At 54.6% G+C, this 20,155-nt stretch overlaps 8 protein-coding genes across 8 annotated transcripts, besides 21 other annotated features; 2 read left to right on the top strand and 6 right to left on the bottom strand.

Moving 5' to 3' along the window:
• Positions 1-500: 500 nt before the first annotated feature.
• Positions 501-1,381, bottom strand: ACLA_023210 (HIG1 domain-containing protein; the record flags this gene model as incomplete). The annotated part of the gene is made up of 2 exons (XM_001269032.1): positions 501-1,245; positions 1,341-1,381. The coding sequence occupies 2 exons, from the start codon at positions 1,379-1,381 to the stop codon at positions 501-503; spliced, it is 786 nt and encodes a 261-aa protein (XP_001269033.1).
• A 340-nt stretch (positions 1,382-1,721) lies between these two features.
• Positions 1,722-1,746: a microsatellite.
• Positions 1,747-2,320: 574 nt separating this feature from the next.
• On the bottom strand, positions 2,321-3,866 carry ACLA_023200 (transcription factor SPN1; the record flags this gene model as incomplete). Its single annotated transcript, XM_001269031.1, has 4 exons — positions 2,321-2,567; positions 2,633-3,111; positions 3,180-3,262; positions 3,323-3,866. 4 exons carry the CDS (start codon positions 3,864-3,866, stop codon positions 2,321-2,323), a joined length of 1,353 nt encoding a protein of 450 aa, XP_001269032.1.
• Positions 3,653-3,761: a microsatellite.
• Positions 3,867-4,342: 476 nt separating the features above from the next.
• Positions 4,343-4,772, top strand: ACLA_023190 (uncharacterized protein; the record flags this gene model as incomplete). Its single annotated transcript, XM_001269030.1, has 4 exons — positions 4,343-4,355; positions 4,467-4,498; positions 4,596-4,662; positions 4,735-4,772. 4 exons carry the CDS (start codon positions 4,343-4,345, stop codon positions 4,770-4,772), a joined length of 150 nt encoding a protein of 49 aa, XP_001269031.1.
• Positions 4,773-5,220: 448 nt separating this feature from the next.
• ACLA_023180 (putative nucleoporin) lies at positions 5,221-6,843 on the bottom strand (the record flags this gene model as incomplete). The annotated part of the gene is made up of 3 exons (XM_001269029.1): positions 5,221-5,331; positions 5,400-6,055; positions 6,123-6,843. 3 exons carry the CDS (start codon positions 6,841-6,843, stop codon positions 5,221-5,223), a joined length of 1,488 nt encoding a protein of 495 aa, XP_001269030.1.
• Positions 6,196-6,240: a microsatellite.
• Positions 6,340-6,372: a microsatellite.
• Positions 6,718-6,746: a microsatellite.
• Positions 6,722-6,746: a microsatellite.
• Positions 6,844-7,031: 188 nt separating the features above from the next.
• Positions 7,032-7,057: a microsatellite.
• Positions 7,058-7,527: 470 nt separating this feature from the next.
• Positions 7,528-8,286, top strand: ACLA_023170 (coiled-coil-helix-coiled-coil-helix domain-containing protein; the record flags this gene model as incomplete). Its single annotated transcript, XM_001269028.1, has 4 exons — positions 7,528-7,547; positions 7,649-7,876; positions 7,947-8,079; positions 8,188-8,286. The coding sequence occupies 4 exons, from the start codon at positions 7,528-7,530 to the stop codon at positions 8,284-8,286; spliced, it is 480 nt and encodes a 159-aa protein (XP_001269029.1).
• Positions 8,287-8,870: 584 nt separating this feature from the next.
• Positions 8,871-8,904: a microsatellite.
• Positions 8,905-8,912: 8 nt separating this feature from the next.
• ACLA_023160 (acyl-CoA-binding domain-containing protein) lies at positions 8,913-10,339 on the bottom strand (the record flags this gene model as incomplete). The annotated part of the gene is made up of 4 exons (XM_001269027.1): positions 8,913-9,921; positions 9,991-10,063; positions 10,137-10,250; positions 10,324-10,339. 4 exons carry the CDS (start codon positions 10,337-10,339, stop codon positions 8,913-8,915), a joined length of 1,212 nt encoding a protein of 403 aa, XP_001269028.1.
• An 853-nt stretch (positions 10,340-11,192) lies between these two features.
• On the bottom strand, positions 11,193-12,918 carry ACLA_023150 (putative GABA permease; the record flags this gene model as incomplete). The annotated part of the gene is made up of 3 exons (XM_001269026.1): positions 11,193-12,114; positions 12,199-12,759; positions 12,827-12,918. 3 exons carry the CDS (start codon positions 12,916-12,918, stop codon positions 11,193-11,195), a joined length of 1,575 nt encoding a protein of 524 aa, XP_001269027.1.
• Positions 12,153-12,177: a microsatellite.
• Positions 12,154-12,177: a microsatellite.
• A 1,776-nt stretch (positions 12,919-14,694) lies between the features above and the next one.
• Positions 14,695-14,714: a microsatellite.
• A 320-nt stretch (positions 14,715-15,034) lies between these two features.
• Positions 15,035-19,809, bottom strand: ACLA_023140 (putative jumonji family transcription factor; the record flags this gene model as incomplete). The annotated part of the gene is made up of 5 exons (XM_001269025.1): positions 15,035-17,051; positions 17,220-18,270; positions 18,357-19,294; positions 19,374-19,471; positions 19,540-19,809. The coding sequence occupies 5 exons, from the start codon at positions 19,807-19,809 to the stop codon at positions 15,035-15,037; spliced, it is 4,374 nt and encodes a 1,457-aa protein (XP_001269026.1).
• Positions 16,135-16,179: a microsatellite.
• Positions 16,180-16,207: a microsatellite.
• Positions 16,208-16,300: a microsatellite.
• Positions 16,374-16,404: a microsatellite.
• Positions 16,420-16,451: a microsatellite.
• Positions 16,476-16,516: a microsatellite.
• Positions 16,476-16,518: a microsatellite.
• Positions 17,120-17,146: a microsatellite.
• Positions 18,273-18,297: a microsatellite.
• Positions 19,593-19,617: a microsatellite.
• Positions 19,810-20,155: the final 346 nt, after the last annotated feature.

Here is a 20,155-nt window from a genome sequence, read left to right as displayed (position 1 = left end):
TGTTTTCCGTTGTACTTTAGTACTACCTACCGAATGATAGTCGTCCTCACGGCCACCGCCTATCTGCTGATTCGGGTATGGGGGGATGGTATGTACTTTATGAAGTATGCAGATATGAGAAATGATACAAGATGTAATGACTTTTTATCTTGGTTTCTGAGTGCTATTGGCAAGGGTAGGGCGAACTGGAATCATCGTATGCACATTACTGCCAGGGGGTAGGCAGGGAGATAAAGAATAACATGACGGCGTTCCAGGTAAAGATTTGAATAGAAGAGATGAGGTCAATTAGACATATCCTGTATATCATCATTATACTCGGCCATGTATCAAACATGGCCAGTCGCCTTTTGAAGTACAGAAACGCCATTTTCCCAACATGAGATGCAAGCAAAGGAATATTAATACACAAGAAAAGGCCAGGGGCAAGGAAATCTAACAGGGGAAAAAAGAAAAAAAAAAAGAAGAGAAGAGAAAAAGACGATGGGTCAACCTCCAATCTATTTCTTCTCTTCTGTCTTCTCCTCCTCTTCCTTTGGCGCCGGTTGCGACTTCTCAGCATGATGAGGGTGATGGGGGTGATGGTCATGCTTCTCATACAGCGGCTGATGCTTCTGCTTCAACCGCTCCTCCTCCGCGGCAACCATGTCCTTCCACAGATCCTCGCCCTGTTGCTGGTTATGCGAGGCCGGGACATGCTCGACGACGCCGCCCTCCTTCTCCTGCTTTCCCTTGTTCGCGGCATCCAGCAGCCCCTTGCCCTTGCGCTGATCGGAGATCTCAAAGGCGGCGGAGGCGACGAGCACCGCAAGCGTGAGGCCCTGGGCATACACACGGGCCTGCACGATCTTCTGCTGGCCGCTGAGGTAAGGGTTGCGGCCGACGAGGACGAAGGAGCCGATCATGGAGGCGATCCAGGTGGCGCCGACGATCTTGTACTTCTCGCGGCGGGCGAGGGCGGTGACGCGGTCGACGAAGCTCATGTTGGCGAGCTCCTCCTGGCGCAGGCGCTCCTCGCGGTTCTCGTACCACTGCAGCTCCAGATTGCGGGCGGCCTCGTAGCTGCGCGAGGCGTGGTCGGCGGCGATGATACCGAAGAAGGTGCCGGAGGAGGTCACCAGGAAGGATTTCATGGGGAGCGTGAGGTTGCGGATGGTGTGGTAGCGTTTGGAGGCGGCGAGGACACCGGCGAGACCGCCGACTAGACCGATGACGCCGCCGACGGTGCCACCTCTTAGGACAGCGCTGTTGGGGGGCAAGTCCGTTAGTTTCTCGAATTCGGATCCCCCCCAAATGGAGTGTGATCACTCTGAAGGTGCAGGAGCGGGCGTGCTGCTTACCTGTAGTGAGCATCTTCCTCTTCTTTGGTAAGAATCTTCATGATGAGCGGATTGAAAGGGGGGTTTTTTTTGTTATATGTTCAAAGGTGGTGTGGTGTGTATGGTATATGTGACAATTGACCGGAATACGCGGAGACGATGAGATCGAAGAGGAGGAAGATGAACGATGAGTCCGAGGCAAGCGGAGAAGAAAGGGAAGGGAGGGGGGAAAAAAAGAAGAAAATGATGAAGGGGGGATGATGAAGTCAGAGAGAAGGCAATAAGTATAATGGATGCAGTGGATCTAATCTAATACTCCATATACTTATATATACTCTGTATGTTCTCCGTAATCTTCTCGAGAGCAGAGACCGGGTGACGTACGATGCCAGCGGGATCTGCTTTTTTTTTTTTTTTTTTTCTCTTTCGCTGGATCGGCGATTGGTCGGGGAGTAGCCTGATTCCTGAGGCTGGAGCGTGCTGAGTCACCCGTTGATTACTCTCGCGCGAAACACACGAGAATCTGTGTCAGCGTTTTCGGGTGTGTTGAGGCCAATCGTAACAACTGCCGCCGTGTGGCCTGATAGTAGTACTAGTAGACTAGTAGTATTGCCATATTATTATTTTTATTTTTATTATATTCGGGTGGTCCTGTTGAAACCCCGGTATTAGCCAATTTCGGTCGAAGTACGGACTACGGACTACGGAAATGTGCACCAAGGTTAAAAGGGCTAAAAAAAAACCCTCTCCCCCGGAACGCATAGGAAAGAAAATAAAATGCACTGCAACTCCCACTAATCATCCCCGGGGCGCCGTTCGCACGTCACAACCAAAGAAGAGGGGGCGAGAAAAACAAATAAAAAAAAAAAAATTCTTGATTGCAGCGTTTTGTTCGTCTCACGCTTGTACTTGGATTAATTGCATAGGGCCAGAGATAATACAAAAGGAAGAAAAAAGAAAGGAAAGAGAGCTGATGATGTCAACACGTCCGCCCGACGCATCTAGCGTCGTGATCCTTTCGCGGCAGCAATTTGCCGCGCCCGCATTCTCCGGAATCGATCCTCTCCGCTGGCTCCAAGGGGACGGGCAAATTTGCTCTCTTGCACCATCGTCGGGCGAGGAACAATGGTGTAGCTGGTATGGGTGATTTCGGCCCGAGCACGGTTGGCTAGACGGGGAGGAAGGAGTTCCCGCTGGCGAGCCTCTGCAACACTCGCTTGAGCAGATGTAGTACGAGCAGTGACTTTCCTGTGAGAATGGGATGGTGAGCATATGGGCCGGAAGGGAAGGGGGGCTCTTCCAAGACTGCATACCTAGGGTCATATTCAGCTTCCTGGTAAACCCGCTTCGAGTAGTCGTCGCTGCGCTGCAGGATAGGTCGCGTCCATTCGGCGAGCAGACGCTCCGCCATCCGCTTGATCCCAGCTTCCGGGCGTTTGCTCTTGGTGTAGAACACAATCACCTTGCCAATTCCGCTCGCGATCAGTGCCTCCTTGTTGATAGGGAGCTTGCCCAATGCGGTCATCAGATCGCGCTGAATGTTGTAAGCCGGCAGTGAGCCGTCGTCGAGCGGTTCGAGGAAGAACTTGACGGCCTCGAGGAGATTGATTTCAGGGTCGACCAGACTGTTCACGTATTGGTTGCGATTCAGTAGTGAGACGACCTCTGGGAGCATCTTCAGCTTGTGCATGGCAGGACGGCCTTCGCGGCGGTTGATCGCGTCCAGTTGGGCGGCATGTGTCATGCGTTTGCGCATATCTTCGATCTCAGCATCGGCCATTTGCTCCAAGTCCTGTGTAACCCGTCAATCTCGTCTTCACTCCAAGACCATGTCAGCCAGAGCACTACAGAGAAACATACAATTCCATCGGCTTTCCGGAACCGTCTCTTGGTGGGCTTCTTCATTGCCTCGTCCATCGCGCGGTCGAGGGCTCTGCGACGACCTAGAATCCATTGTTAGTTTAGTCACCAACCCCCCGCGGGGACAGTATTGCCAAACGTACGTGTAGCGGGGTCCAGCAAGTCCTCATCCTCAGGCGTAGGATCTCTCTTCTTCCGATCCCTGCGACGAGCCTTAGAATCGCCCTCGTCGCCCCCCTCCTCCATATCCCGTAGCCGGCGACTCTTCTTCTCCCGGCGCCCTTCCCGCTTCCGTTGGACGCGCTCGCTATCCTCCTCTGTCCTCTTGCGCTTGTGCCGACCGATCAGTTTCAGATTATCCTCGTCGATCGCGAGCTGTGGGCGATCCTCGACATCAACATTCTCAGGGTCAAAGTCATCGAACTGTGCCTCGTCGACTTCCGAGAGAATCGACTCCTCGTCCGAATCCACTGCGTCTGCGTCGTCCTCGTCTTCATCATCGTCATCACCAGCCGCCGATTGCGCCGCGGGCGTTGCGGATGCCGCTGCCTCGTCTTGTCCGTCGTCGTTGTCGTCGGCGCCAGGAGTCGGCGGTCTGGCTGTCTCCTCGGCCAGGTCCACCTGGGGTTCATGATCCGATACGGCGGCGGCGGGGGAATGGGGCTTGCTCTCTGGGCTTGCAGACATGTTGATGATGTTATTGAACGGAGAAAAGACGGTGGTGTTAGTAGAGGTTGTTAGATCAGTGGTCGTATCGGAGCGCCTGGTGCGGCTCCCGCTGTAGTCAACGCTTCTTCACTTGAGCCGGTCAAGTCGATAGAACAAGTAGCACCCTTGACGCAGATGATTTTCTCTGAAGAGACTTTCAGTACTGGTGGAGAGTAAAGGGGAGTAGTTGTCGATGAAGTGAAGCGTGAGGGGAGGGAGGTAGAGATGGGAGGCTGGTCGTTTCGGGGATCAGTCCGTGATCACCAGCAGAAACAGCAACAGCAGAAATTCCGCCTCCGCGAGTGTGGTTGGTCCGTGCAGCCGCATTTCGACTCTTCGGCGATGTGAATGAAGGTCATCGACTTCTTTTCATTTTCCGCTCCAAGTCAGACTACCATTTCCATACCATCTCTCCAGAAGCTTTTCTTTCCACCCAGAAAAGACTCTATCTCACAATGTTCGCTCCCGGTAAGTCAGACTGCCCCATATATCTAACCCCCACCGTCGTCCTCATCGATTCACTTTCAACACCCCCCCGGCCGGTCCTGCACACATCGCTAACTCTCTTCTCTCTTTCAGGTCAAGAACAGCTTTCCAAGGAGGAGCTCAGGGTAAACCCCCCCTTCTTTCCAACGCTGTCGGAGCTAGCAGACACACACACACCACTTTCCCCTAGACTCCATGCTAACAACACCCTTTCCCTCACAGGCTTCTGAGGCTCAGGCTAGCCAGACCGTCCGCGCCGCCATCACCGGCGGTATCCTCCTCTACCTCTGTAAGTCATCAGCGACAGCATGACTGCTATGAACATAGACATCGCATCGTCTAACCTGGCTGGCCACAATAGCCCCCTTCGCCGTCGACTTCGTCAAGAAGTTTCTCTAGATGCATCGATCTTTCTACCTTACACATCGCTGCATAGCTCGTTGACTTGCTTCGGAACGATGGTTACGGTTATGGCTGTGGCTTGGCGCTTTGTCTATCTCGGATTCTCAGGCGTGGATGTATTACTATTGTACATTGGATGTTCTTCGTTATCGGATATAGGATGGGGAAGATTGAATTGAAGCATTTATGCCCTGGACCAAGGCGAGGTCGCGAGAACTGTAACGGATATTGGGTCTTGCTTTTGGTTTGAGACGTGTACAATTGTGTAGGATATCAGCTCCAACAAAGAAAAAAAAAAGAAAGACTCCGGTTTGCTCCAGGGAATTCAACCATACAAACACCTCCCCAGATGGTCATCAAGAGGAATCACAAAGAGAAAATCAGTCACACCAGATGCACAAAAGGCATTACATAACACGCGTCGTTGCATATGTCTATCTATCGCTCAATGGGAAGCCGTCCCCTGCAGCAGCTTCTCCGCCTCTTCGAAGTCCTTTTTCACTGATTGCAGTTCCTTGTGCAGGTGCTCGATCTGGGCATGGTAATCGGCCAGAATCTGAGGATGCATTAGCGATTGGTCTGAGCGCGAATTCAAATAATATCAAGGAGTAAGCGTAGACATACCTTCTTTGTCGTCTTCATGGTGTTCTCATCCAGCTCATCTTCAGCCTGAGCCGCCGTGGTGGCACCCGCTCGCTCCATCTCCGCCTGGAGCCGTTTCGAGTGCTCACGGATCGCCAACATCCGCGCCCAGATCTCCTCAGCACGTCCGTTAAGCGAAGGGTCAAAGACAGACCGCTCCAGCTGCGAGAGCTTCTTCCTCAGCTCCTCTTCCGCCTCGTCCATCGCGTACCCTCGATTCCGGAGCACCTGGGTCTTGGCGGCCAGGGCGAGACAGCGCTTGCTCAGCACCAGATGCTTGCGACGGCAGTCGGCGATCTTGACGGAAATCTTGAGGTCGTGGCGTGACAGCAAGTCGGTGAGACAGTTGTTGATCTCGTGGAGACGGGTCTGGGCCATGGTCAGGAAGTCCTTCTGTCTCTGAGCGCGCTTGCCGAGTTCCCAGAAGCCTCGCACCAGCACGGGCACGTAGCCCGGGCCAGGCCGTTTCCGTAACGCCTCCTCCCACTTTGTGTCGTCGTCCTCTGCGGTGGGCTGGAAGAAGGGTGCGGAATCCTCTGTGACGTAGTTATACAGATAAGACCGGAACGGCGACGCGCGGGTGCCGGTGTCCCACTTATTCTTCAGGATCTCAATCTGCATGGGCACAGTACGATGTACTAGAAACCCACCCCGTTAGCCGAACTCCCCGAATCACTCAATCGAAGCGCGTGAACGTGAACAAACCTCCAGTGACGGCGCGGCCTGGCGACCAGAGGCTAGACCCGGGTTGGTGTGTTGTGGTCTGTCCCAGTTGAGACTGCTGCTGCTGCTGCTGCTGCTGGGCCTGTTGCTGCTGTTGCTGACCGCCCAGCAAAGATCCACCGAACAGACCACCTTGTTGCTGAGGTTGCTGCTGCGGCTGTTGTGTAGTAGCTCCCAGGCCTCCAAAAAGACCACCCCCCTGCTGCTGCGGTTGCTGTTGCTGCTGCTGCTGTCCCAACCCTCCAAACAACCCACCACCCTGCGGCTTCTGCTGGCCGAGCGTCGACCCGAACAACCCACCACCGCCAGCAGCCGCTTGCTGCGGCTGCTGTGTCTGCGTCTGGCCCAGGCCGCCGCCAAATAGACCACCGCCCTGCGGTGTCTGTTGAGCCGTCGATCCAAACAGGCCCCCGCCGGCCTGAGGCTGATTCTGCGTCGTGGTCGTGGACCCAAAAAGGCCGCCGGTCTGCTGCGGTTGCGACGTCGCATTGGATCCGAAGAGGCCTCCTCCTCCCGCGGCGGGCTGCTGAGTCGGCGCCCCGCCGAATAGGCCGCCGCCGGGGGTTTGCTGCGTTCCCGCCGTCGTCGTCGTCGTCGTCGTCGTCGCGCCGAAGCCGCCAAAGGGGCTGGGCTTATTTGCGGTAGGCGTAGCGGACCCAAACAGTCCACCCGACTGTTGCTGAGTTTGGCCAAAGAGAGACATGGTGAGGTAGGAGTAGGCGTAGGTAATGAGAAAGGAAAGGAATTGACGCGGACTGCAGATGGGGAAGAATCGATTCAGTTGCGAGTGATACGGTGGAGGAGGGACAAAAACTGCTGGGACGCAGCGCTGGAGCTGCTTGCGCGCAAATCAAATCAGAACAGAAAAGGATGATCCTAGCAGCAGATCTCAAGAAAAAAAAAAAAAAAAAAAAGAACTTTTAGAGAAAGTTCGGTGTGTCTGGGATAGCAACGGCCGGAGCTGTCCACCAGCAATCTCATTGGGAGCGGCTTTGTTTTTCGTGGTAGACTCACGTGATCTATACCTTGCCAGCTCGTCCAATACGCCATACGCAGTCTACCATTGGCAAATGACTACGCAGAGCTCAGGTAGATATTTACTCAAATCTCGTAGAAGAGCTCAATTACATGCCCTCAATGCTACGAGGCTATTATAAATCTCTCTAGAGCCTAGATAAAGAAGCATTGGAAGCTCTGCATTGAAGAACGACAACCATCAGCGCCCTCTTACATAATCCACACCCAGCCAACCAATAAGAGCCTGGCAAAAACCGACCCTTCCCAGTGGAAACTCGCAGCTCCCTCTGCACCCGGTGCACCTCCAACCACGACTCCCGCCCCCGTCACTGCCAATCGCGCACATCCCACAGCCAGCCAATCCGTCAAGATGTCCCGGAGAGAGCCCCAGTACGTTCACTTGCTCAATTGAATCCCCCAGGGAGAGAGGGAGGGGAGTGAAAGGAGGAAAGGGAAGCAAGATCCCGAATGGAAAACTGACTGGGACACAGGTTCAACCAACATGTCCTCGTGGACACCACCCCGATGCCCAGCGACATCCCCAAGGTGGAGGAGGTGGGAGCGACGTCCGCGCCGCTGCTGAGCGCGTCGTACTTTATCGGCGACCGCTGCAAGGCGTTCAATGATGACTTCATGAAGTGCAAGGCCGAGGCGAACGGCCGCGGAGAGCTGGAGTGTCTGAAGGAGGGTCGGAAGGTTACCCGCTGTGCGGCGAGTGTGTATGTGTTACCCACGCTTTACCCAGCGTAAGGGAAGGGGAAGAGTGGTCGGTTGACCCGGTTCGAACAGGATCAAGGATATCAACACCCACTGCATGAAGCAGTTCACCGCCCACTGGGAGTGTCTCGAGAACAACAACCAGAACCTGTGGGAGTGCCGGAAGCCCGAGATGGCGCTCAACAGCTGTGTCTTTGAGAAGCTGGTTCGTTCCGCCCGCTGCCGAGGAGATTCGAACTCGGATGTGGATTTGGTTTCGGCATTCGGAATCAGATCCATGTGAGCCTGGCGCTGACGCTGACAATGAAACTAGGGCCTCAAGAAGACCATCCCCGGTGCCCCCGAGGGCCAGACGCCCGTACATTTGCGGCCCAAGCAGCTGTACGCCCAGTTCCCCGGTCCTCAGTACTAGAAATGCCCTCCCACGCCGTGTCGTTTCTCTATCTTATTTCTCCCCCGCCTCCCCTCCCCCCCTGTTCGGTTTCTTTCGTGGAATCTCGGTGTTTCTGATCGAAAGGCTTGTCTGTGTATATATTAGCATCAGGAATGATCAATGGTTTCTATCGCCTCTGTTCTACGAGTCGTTCTGTTTGGTGGTTTCGATCTTGTCAGTCTTTTGTTGTAGGAGGCTATATGACGAGTTGAATCTAGGCACTATAATACAGAGGATCTCCTGCGTACTCTTCGCCAAAAAAATGAGGGGGGAAAAAAACCGGCACCAGCAATTGATCCTCCTCTGTAGGTACTCCCCTCTTGGTACTCCCCTGTTTATATGATTTCTTCCCCCGAAAATGATACAGACAGAAAAGAAATGAAAAGAAACAGGGAAGGCAGGAGAAGATGAAACAAAGGAAACCGCATGGAAGGCAAAAGGTCCATGGACAAGGGCCAACGAGAGAATCTAATCTCTAGAAAGAACAAGAAAAGGAGAAGTTATTTACTTGAAAGAAACAAAGGGAAGAATAAAACCACCAGCTCCATCCCAAACCACATCCCAAAAAATGAAAAAAAAAAAAAAGGAAAAAACAAACGGTATGCTCAGAAGAGGCTATATACCCATGGTACCCGCTTGATGGATCTCAGCCTGGCCAGCCGCGTCTTGACCTCCGCCCATCCGACCCTGAGCTTCTCCTCGAGCCGCCGGTCGCCCTTGAGCCGCATCCAGATCAAGACCATGCCCAGAATCGCCAGGTCGAAGATAATCTGGCGGAAGGTCGCCCAGACGATCCATTTCAGCCAGGCCCAGACGGCGGAGCGGCGGCGGCTGGTCAGCGTGCGCGCCTCCATCTGCTCGCGCACCGCGGCCACCTCGGCCGTCATCTTGGTCAAGGCCTGCTCGACTCGGCGGCGCCATCGGCGGTCGCGGTCGGCGGAGGTGGCGACGTGGTGGTTCTTTTTGGGTTTGGTGTTGCTGTTGGAGTCCCCTGCTGCGGGTGGGGATTTTCTCGTTCGGCCCCGAGATTGGGCTTCGTCGTCATCGGCGAGACGCTGCTCGTTTGGGTGGTTGCTGCTACTGCTGCTGTCGTGGGTGTGAGAGTTGGTATGGGTATGGGTGTCATGGTCATCATCGTCGTAAAGGGTATCTTGAGCTTCCTCGTATTCCTCCTCCTCCTCCTCTCCCCCTTCCTCCAACTCTTCGTCTCCTTCCTGTTCCTCCCCCCGATGCGACGCCTGTCGCTGATACAGCCCATCGGGCTGGCTGACCGGGCTGAGCACACGCAATCGCGAGTCACCCCGGTTCCCAATATACTTCGGATTCTCGCGGACCGTCGCCAGGATATCCTCGTAGATGGGGCCGGCCAAGCGCCCGCCTACACTCGAGTAGTTGTGCTGCGGAGAAACGCCGGCGGTCGCCTGCACGGGGCTCGAGGACGACGAGGACGAGGAGTTGGATTTGATCTGATCCCAGACGAACTCGAGCTCGGCGACCAGCTCGCGGGCCTCGGCGGTCTGTGAGGCGTAGCGGTGCATGGTGTCGATGAGGGTGGAGATGTAGCGGCGTTTGGCCTCGGTGCGGGAGAGGCCGCGCTGGGCGTACCAGGCGTCCCTAGAGCGGTGATTAGCGTTTAGTTCTTGGGGGGAGGAAGATACGGGGCAACGAGAGGGTTGGACGCACCATTTCTCGCACTCCGCGTAGACGTCTGCGGTGTTTCCGATGGGTCGGTCCATGACGCCTTCCACGTCGCCTTCTGTATCGCATCGTACAAACGATCAGCACTTTGTCCATGTCCATGGTTTCAACCGGAATCTCAGCAATCGTACCCATACTCTGCTTATACAACCCATACAGCTTCAACCTCTCCGCAGCAGGCGGTCGCGCGGTCCCCGTCCGAGGGATCCGCTTAACGGTATTGAGGGCATGAACGAAGACTCGATCTAGATCACAGTCAAATCAGCCAATCTCTCTTTGTTAGGATAATTCCCTCCCCAACCCAAAATCCACACATACCCACAGAGTCCGACATGGTGAGATCCGGCGCCTCGAGCTGAGCCGGCCCTTCATGGGCGCTGGCGCTGACCTGGCGAGGTATGAATACCGGCGGCGATTTCTCCTGCAGATAGCGCGAGAGTAGCAGCGGTGGTTGCTCCAGCTTTTCTTGTTTTGCGCGTTTTTCTCTTTTTCCTTTTCTTTTTTCTTTTTTTTTTCGCGTCCTCCACGTCGGGCTCGGGCTCGGACTCGATCGCGCGAAGGGATTTGTTCAGATGGGGGAAGAAGGGAATGGCAATGGCAATGGCAATGGAAGGGATGATGTACGTCTGTCTATCTGAGAGAGTGGTTCGGGAGTGGACCGCTGGGTTTGGTTTATCGCAGGAGCTTCCCCGGATTTTCTCGGGCGTTGAGTTGAGCCACCGGACAATTGGATGATGGGGGCTGGTGCTTTTCCGTTTGGCGGATACGATTGAGAATTGTCAGATCGGATGAAATAATGTTGTTGTCTTCTGTTTCTTTTGCTGTTGCATATGGCGGACGATATGGTGCGTTGGCTGTTCGTGGGGGGGGGGAATTGTTGAACCGCGGCTCTCGGAAGGAAGCTAGCTGACAACAGCTACGGACTGCACCTGTGATAGACACGCAAGTCACATTTCGCCAGCAGTAGGTTTACTTGTTTTCTGGAGGGATTTGGTACGCTGACCGTAATTTGTCAATTGGAGTCGACTGGCTGGTACCCTGGTATATACAAGATTACTACGTAAGGATGGGTATGTCGCGTGTATTTTACATGTGCATGTCCTATCAATCATATATTATGGCTTGCCCGCTTGACATGTAGCTCTCTCTGACAAGAAATGCGAAGATCCTAAAGATGTAACCAGACATCATTGCTCCGCCTTATTTGCAACGGCCAATTCATCGGCACAGGCATGCTCCGCGTCTACAACGGCCTTCCCCGTCATCACCGGCTGCGCCCTGACTTCCTCAGCCGACATGGGCGGGCCGGTGAAATGCTTCCGCGCATACACGATATACCAGCCGATACTGATGACCGCGAAGCCGGCAAAGACGACGCTGGCGTAGTTCATCGAGCTGGCGGTCACGGGCAGCGAGACGGGCATGCAGAACAGGACGACGGCGAGGACGATCCAGACGATGGTGATGGCGTTGATGGTGTAGCCGAACGCGCCGAGCGAGAAGGAGGAGCGCTTGACGTCCTGGCGGCCGCGGATCATGGAGATCAGGATGGGCAGGCCGTACGAGGTGGAGAGGCAGATGGTGGCGACGCCGGTGAAGGAGTTGAACGCGGCGGTGGAGCCGAAGTAGATGAGGCCGAGGAGGCAGATGACGGCGCAGGAGAGCAAGATCGCGTAGACGGGCACGTCGAGGCGCCGGTGGACCGTGCGCCAGAGGCGGAAGCCCGGGATGGCGCCGTCGCGCGCGAAGGCGTAGGTGCACCGGCTGGCGGCGGTCAGGGAGCCGATGCCAGCGAACATGAGGATGCCGAGGATGAGGAACAGCAGGCCGAAGCCGCCGCCGGCGGAGCCCGTGGCGGTCTTGAAGATCAGGCCGATGGGTTGGCCGCTGGTGACGCCGAGGAGCTCCTTGACGGACGGCAGGACGAAGAGGATGGGGATGAGGTAGACCAGGCCCGTGATTCCGGCGGCCACCACGGACAGCACGATGGCTTTGGGGACCTCCCGATGCGGGTTCTGCACCTCCTCGCACATGGCGGCCACCATGCCGTATCCCGTCAGAGTATATGCTGCCTGCAGCAAACCGACGAAGAAGGCCCATCCGGCAGGCCTTTTTTTTTCGGCTCACATCAGCGGTGTCCTCACACCAAAAAAAAAAAAAAAAAAAAAAAAATATGCTAATAGAAGAACTCACCAACCACTATCCGACGCATCATAATGCCCAAACACAAACGCGGCATCTCTCCGATTATCCGCCATGGACAACAGCACGACCAAGATGATCACGACACTCGCCGCAGTCCAGATGATGCACACTTTATTGATTAGATCCAGATAGCGCGAGAAGAAGATATTGACCACGGCACAGACGGCCACGACGGCCCAGAACATCAGGATGGTCTGCCAGGCATTCGCGACAAAGTCCTCGTTCCACAGCGAGATGGCGCTGAGGATCAGCTGCCCACCGGAGAACGTGATGCTAAGGGTGACGGTCCAGTTGCCGACGAGGGTCAGCCAGCCGTCGATGAAGGACATCATGGGCGCCCACTCCTTGGTGGACAGCATGGCGCTCCAGTAGTAGACGCCGCCGGCGGTCGGGTAGACGGCGCAGATCTCGGCGAGCGACGCGGCGATGGCGGTGGAGATGAGCGCGACGAGCACCCAGCCCCAGAGGATGGTGACGGACTGGCCGTCGGTGAGGGTGATGTAGAGGGTGGTGCTGAGGCCGAAGGGGGCGGCCATGATGGCGAAGGAGCTAGGTGAAAAGTCCGTGGTCAGTTTTGGCCCAATGCAGAGGGGAAGAGGGCAGTAGCATCGCATACAGTCCTAGAATACTCAGCATGCTCAGATTGCGAGGCAATTCGCTCTTGTAGCCCATGCGAGCCAACGCCGCGTCGGCGCTGGATTGAGGCATGGCGAGAAGAATCCGATCAGGATGTTTTAAGACAGCATCAATCAACAAATGCAATCCGTTCCGAAGACAGTCGAACCGCAGGGATATAGAAGAGATAAGTGAGGAAACGAACAAGAAGAGGAAGGGGGATAGAGAGAGAGAGAGAGATGACAATGGCATCACCCAATCACCAGGACGAAGCAGACACAGAATAAGCTGCCACCATCCTTGCTTCCGCCTGGGGGATCGGTTCGTATCGATTCCCACTAACTCGATAGATAGACAGACCAGACTATCCATGACATGTGGTTCTCCTGCTCGAGTCATCTTGCTCGGAGCATCAAAATGTCGCGTGAAGGCCTTGGCGCAGTGATATCAATGGCTGGAATTCCCCGCACGTCAGAGACGAGAAGAGGTTGATAAGGTAAGATCTTGGCTTCAGTACTGTCCCTAGTACCTGATACCTAGTACCTACCTACTCTGGAGTTGTTGATGGTAGTCATTTTGACTGCGCATACCTCTGCTCTTCCTCGGGACGGTACTCTTGAACTGTCAGTCAACAACGATTGAGTCCACTTCAAAGCGTGCGGATCCTCTCCTCCTCCATCGTCCCGCCAGATAAGTAACCGCCGCCACACTAACCGGCACCGAATCCATGACTAACAGGCTTTGGCTCCATCACGCTAATCTTGCTGAAAGATAGATAGAGATCTAAATAGGAGATAAATCTATGGCTCGGCATAATGGAATATTGTATTTGGCTTGGTCATGGGGGTGGTGTCGTGTGCTGGAGAAGGTACATATATATATATGTAAGTGGCCGTATCACTTCTACCGAGGTAGTTAATAGAACACACGAACGTAGGCAAAAAGTCTCCTAGAATGCCGAATGTCGGACTACTTGAATATTACTCTGAGCTTGCCAATGCTTGTCTTGTCCGGATTGTCAGATCAATACAATCCGTGGTTCAGGCCCCCTTCTCTCGTAAAGCTTTCAGGTACCCGAGACGTCCAGCGGTCCTCCGAAAGATGGCAATTCAACTCTACAGGGATTCCTCTTCTCTTTCACGAGCATATATCTGAGATCATCCATTCACAGCTATCATTCAAAATACATCAAGTCGACTGTCACCCATGTCGGCGACGGCTGCCACATCCGCTGACTGCTGAGATCCGCTCGCCATTCCATCTTCCCACAAGAAAGATTCATAAAGAGCGGTCCAGCGGGGATGAGCGCCAGTACAAGAGAAAAATAGAATAAACAAGGGAAAGGAACAAGACGGTGGAACAGATCAGGGGAATTAGGGGGTATCAAAAGGGGGGGTTTCAAGACAGAGATATATCATAACTCAATCTCGTTCTTCATGCTTTTTCGGTTGAATTCCTTTTTTTTTTTTCCCTTGCTTTGTTCGTTCGTGCTTCGGTGTCCAGTGCCAGATAGTCGACGGGATCCTGGGCGCAAGTCGGCCCAGTGGCTGAGTATAGATAGACTCAAGACGACCGACCCTGCACGGTGGAAGGGAATGAGGGCGAGTAGGGGAGAGAGAGAGGGAAGAGGATGCATAAAAACCACAAACGAGTAAACATCACCACAGAATGAGGCATATGGGGAAGAACAAGGAAGAGTGAAAATGGCGACGATGTAGGCAACAGGCAGGCATTGATCAGGCAGATCAATGCCTGCCTGCTCCTGCTCCTCGCACAGTGTGACCTCGTCCGCTCGTGTCCCATGTAACCACCCACGGCTAAAAGAGCTTGTTCATCAGTCATGTCCCGTAGTCTAATTTTCATCTCTCCTTTTTTTTTTTTTTTTTTTTCATCGTCCATAAACACCAACGCCTTCACTTTTGACCATTCAACAAGGCCTTAAGTGGTGCAGGGCCCCCAAGCTGAGTCACAACCAGCCAGCTAGCGTCAACTCCGTGGTGAAAATGGACCGGGACGAGAAGGTGGCCAAGGGTCAGAACGAGCGAAAACCTCGAGAGAAAAAGGAAAAAAAACAACACAGTCAAAAAAAGATAACAGAACGCCCAATCATGCAGTCGTCAATCCAGATAAATCGTTACATGAGATGTTGCAGCATTATAAGCGACAGGCATATACAGAACACATCGATGATGCCGGGGGCGCCCGCACGTCACGGACTCAGCTCGGCACAGAGGTCGTCGGTGCCATCTAAGCCAAATCCGGCCATGTCGACCGAATGCAGAGACCCTGGGCCTCGACCCAAAGAGATGTCGGACGACGCATAGTCGTGCTTGAGTCGTTCGTGAGGGCCAAAGAACGGTCGATTCTCCTCGTTTGGAGTGTTTCCGTCCCCGGCGGCCCAGGGCCCATGCTGCCAGAATCGCGTGTTGGCCTGTTGGTCACCAAAGAGGTCATGGTGGTCGTGATGGACTTCCGCCCCATGACTCGTGAAGTCGTTGGGGGACTGAAACCTCAGATGCGACCGACTAAAACTCGAGCACGGCGAGTCGGCATGGAGGGGTAAGTCGAGACCGGACAGCGGCATGTCCTCCACCGTCGTGATATCAATGGTGGGGTTCGCCGTCTGTTGAGCCAGAGCCGATGCAAGTCGAAGATTGGACGACGAGCTTTGTCGACTGTGCGGGGCCGAGCGTTCGATGGCTCGCTGCACGAAGCTGCCGCACGTCTTGAGGATCTTCTCCTGGTCTTCTGGCGACAAGCTGGCAAAGTAGTCGTTCGCCAGGGATGGCTTCGGCAGCTCCGGTTCGCAGGGGCCGAGATCATAGGTCTTCTTGGCGTATTCGGTGAACCCGGACGGCATGTCGTAGGGAGACTGGTAGACGGCCGGGGCCTGGGCACGTTGCTGATCGAGATAAGCATATTTGCCTGCCAGTTTGGCGGACGCAGCACTGCCCCTGGCAATGGTCTCCGGCTTGCTGTTCTCCGACTCCCTCTTCTGGAGCACGTCCAATCGCTCCCGATGGCTGACAAGCGAGAACCGGAGCATCTGCAACAGCCTCGTCACTTCCTCCGACCGCATGTTCAGTGGCTGCAGCGGCAGCAGGGTCCCATCGGGAGCCCGGGGTTGTACACGCTGCTGGGCCATGGCAAGCTCGAGTTTCTCGAGGCCATTGGGGGGTGGGACCGAACCCATAGGGCCCAGCAGCGTCTCCACTACCAACTCCGGACTGACAATGGTATAGCCGGCGAAAACGTTGGCGTGGTCGGTAATCTGCGCGAGGCGACGGCGAGCAATGAGTTCACGGACATTGGCGAAGGTATTGGTGGGGAGATGGTTGATGGTGTTATTGTTGGTGCTGTTCTGCTGCTGCTGCTGCTGCTGGGGTGGAAGTGGTTGCTGTTGCGGTGATTGCTGAGCATGATAAAAGGGATGTTGCGGTGGTGGTTGTGATTGTGGGTGATGGTGATGTTGATGCGATTTGAGAACTTGCGGGTACGGAGCATGACGGGCAGACTGAGTTGGCAAGGATCGATAGGCCGACGGCATCGCAGAAGCAGCAGCAGCAGAAGCAACAGCAGAGGAGGGGAAGGTTCGAGGAGGACGAGGAGGAGGGGCAAGAGGAGGACGCTGCAGGAGGGAAGGGCGGGAGGCAGCAGCAGCGGTAGCGGCAGCGGCAGCGGCAGCAGCAGCAGGTGTGAGGTGGTGGTGGTGAGGAGGAGGGGCAATCGTAGTCGGAGTAGACGGAGCAGCAGCAGCAGACGCAAACGCAGACGCAGACGCAGCATTAGTAGCATAGTGAGCGAAATGGTGGGGGTACGAGGGGAGACGGGCCACCACGGCGCCAAGAGACTTGACGCTGTCCAGGAAATTCGACCGCGGGTTGTGGACGGAGACGCTAGGGTTGTGTGTATATTGAGCCCTACATTCGGTCGACGAATGCCCCAAATAATACCACATCTGCTCGCCCTTATTGAGGTCGACATGCATCCGTGGTGGGGCAGAGACGTGGTTAGTTGCGTCCACCGTCTCGAACTCAGCCCACTGATACGGCGATCGCCCGTCGCCAAACGGATTTCCTGCCACCGGGACCGCCGATTCCAATTCCTTCCGAGCATCGGGCTTGCGAGCTAAATGAGGCGGCAATGGCTTCGTGCCTGGCGCCAGAGGCGAGAAATTACTCTTGCGGACGATAAGCAGCCATTTGTAGGGGAGCTCGATGATATCCCTGCAAGGTGCAACAAAGAAAATATCAGTTAGTAAAGTGGAAAATAAATAAAAATAATCCGAACCAAATTTTTTTTTTTTTTTTTTTTTGTTTTTCCCCCAATGCAGCTCCCGAATGGGAAAATTCAAAACAATTTGCCAAAAAAAGGATTGCTGTCGAAAGACGTACCCTCGTGGAAGTATTTTCACCAGCAGTGTACGTTCCTCTGGTCGGTTCTGTAGTACCACGGCGCCATTGATCTCCTTGTCGACCTGGAATTGCACGAGATCTCCCGCAACCAGTCGCTGAGCCGTCCCGTTGAGCTTCCGCTCGTACTCGGCGGTGTCGTTTGCCATCCATGGGGGCCGCTTCTGACGATGGTATTTGCATTTGAGGTCAATACTGGGGATCGAGTATTGCTGTCCATCATCAGCGATCACAGCGATGGAGCCGTGTTCGACTTGGACACCAGCCAACAGAGCGCAAGTGGCATGGTATGATCGTGTACACTTGCCAAAGTTACACTGGAAACAGGCTCCGCGGACTTCGCGACAGAAGAGACACTTGAGTCCCATGCGGGCCTTGGGGATGAGCTCAATATCGCACACCTTTTCATTTCCGGATTCATCGCGCAGGATGGTGGTCTCTTCCGTGTACATGGCACAGCGTCGGTGGGCGTGAGATTTCCCATCTTCGGTCGGGAGCAGATCTTCATAATCGAGATCGTTCGGGCAAAGGACGCAGGGCGCCTTTCGTGGCATATCGGCGTTCACTCGCATACGCTTCGCTCTCGTCGTATCACCAGGATGCTTGCGTTTCCGACCACGGCCCGATGTCTTCTCAGGGACACTGCGGGGAGGGGTCAACAAATCAGAGGCCCCCTCCACCCCTTCCATATCACTGAATTCGTCGTAGAATTCCGGAGTTGCTTCACCCCGTAGCTTCCGTTCGATCTCATCGACGTCAATCCAGACGCTATCTGATTCGCAGTTGCACTTCTTGGCGACGCGACCGTAGTCGAGCCACTTTTCCGTTGCGAAGTTGACCGACTCGGCACAGTTATAGCCAAGATTGAACCCGGAGTGGTAGCCGTAGGGGTAGGTGATGACGAATTCGCCCTCGTAATGAACCAGGCGGTTCACAGTGATACCATATTGGGATTTCAGGAGACTCGGGGAGACAAGGTAGGTCTTATGGCGCAGGAATTGATCACATGCCTTCGCATCGGTGGGCCAGATACCTGAGAAAGAGAGAGAGAGAGAGAAAGGAAAAAGTCAGTCCTACCCATGTTCCGTCCATTGGTGGACACGGATAAAAAAAACTTACTCTTCATGACCTGTTCGAAGCGAGGCGCATCCTCCTGCGAGATACTATACCATTGTTTTGGAGCACCAAAATGGATGTAATTGATGCTGTAAAGATCCACATCTTCCAAATGCCAGGCAAAAGTGGCTTTCCACATACCGAGGTATAGATAGGCCGTGTTGACACCGGGGACTTTCTGCCCAATGACATCAAGCAGATTCGGCAACTTCGCCACGTTCCACGATGTGGTGTTCTCGTCGAAGAGAGAACCGGGCATATCAGCTCCATATAGGGGATTGTTGAACATGAGAGACTTCCAGTACGCGGTCTCGAGCTCCTCACAGCGCTCCTGCGTGTACTCGGCATGATCGTGGATGCGATAGTCGAAATTTTTGAAGGCTTCTTCGTCGACCAAATCGATAGCATCTCCCTTGTTGTGTTTCCTTCGCGCGGTCACGGACTTGGGCTGTCTGCCTTTGGGCTTCGGTGCAGGCAGGGACTCGCCGTCGCTCAGTTCTTCTGACTTCGATTCGACCGGGTTCGACTCTGGCGAGACGGGTGTTGGTGGGCCTTCCGGTTTCGTCTTCTCAAGGACGTCATCCGCAAGTGGTTCTTCCTTCACCTTGATCTGCGGCTCTTCCTTCACCTTGGCTTGATTGGATTTTTTCGGGGGTCGACCAGGTCCCCGTTTCTGAGAGCTAGAGCGAGTGGTCTGAGGCTTGGGAGCGGCAGGGGTGCGTGTGACTCGCTCTTGGTTCCGACGTCGTTCGCCTCTTCGAGCGGGCGGCTGATGACTGCTTTCCTCGCATAATCCTTTCCACTGGGGTAGATTGTAGGTCCGTTGTCGCTCAATGTTCGCTTGGGTATAGGTGCCATGGGAGCCATGGAACTCCTGCATGATTGGGTTCTTGACCCGAATCTTCTTCACGGCTTCGTCGAGGGGTGGCTGAGCATCGAGCCTGCATTCAAGAAGGGTCAGAACGGAAGGCCCGCGAGGTGAAGGAGTGAGGAAGACAAAAATTCAAATCAGAAGCATACCATTCCTTGGGAGGGATGACCTTGATGATACCCGACCGCATGCCATAGTCTTCGACTTTATTGATGAACGACTGGAAATCTCGAAATTGCGCCATTGTCTGGCCATTGCGCGTTAGCCGGTGCAACCAAGTCTCCTTTCTTGAGACTACCAGGGTCCAACACTTACCGGCTTAAAAACGGGGACCTTGCCGCCTCCATAGTAGTGGTCAGGTTCAATCGCTTCTTCTTCTTCTTCCTCTTCTTCGCCTTCAATCGACTCTTCGATCTTGACTGCAACAGCACTCGGGTCCAGCTCGAGATCTGAGAGCTCCGATGGGACACCCTCGGGGACCTCTTTCTTGCCGTTTGCGCTGTGCGGAGGTGTCATGGAAGCGGCATCGTGGGGACGGCCCCCAGCAAGGGGGTCGAAGAGAGGCTGATCAAGCGCTGTCGCCATCATCTCAAGCAGAATGGGAAGGATCGAGACGGGATGTCGATGGCGATAAGGATGCCGTCGGAAAATGCGACCGCTGATCGACGGCGAGACAAGGGTTCCCAGCGGTCGGGGAAGGAAGCGTCAAGTGGGTTAGAGGTGAAAGAGGCTCAATCCCTGCGATGATGTCGGAAACTTGCGATAACCGTGTCGGGGTGGTGGCTTGGCTTTCGTATGTCTTTCGATCGCTGGAAGAGAAGAGGAAACGCAAACGCCGAGTAGGGGGATGATGGATCCAAGGGAGAAATTGTGCACGGGGTGATGAGAATGGATATCTGCGAAGGGTCGGGTAGAACGATGTCAACGGCGC

The sequence above is a fragment of the Aspergillus clavatus genome, genomic scaffold (genome assembly GCF_000002715.2).
Source record: "Aspergillus clavatus NRRL 1 1099423829805 genomic scaffold, whole genome shotgun sequence".
Classification (NCBI taxonomy): Eukaryota; Fungi; Ascomycota; class Eurotiomycetes; order Eurotiales; family Aspergillaceae; genus Aspergillus; species Aspergillus clavatus.
Note: the sequence above shows the minus strand (reverse complement) of the source record. Positions and strands in the feature narration are given on the sequence as shown.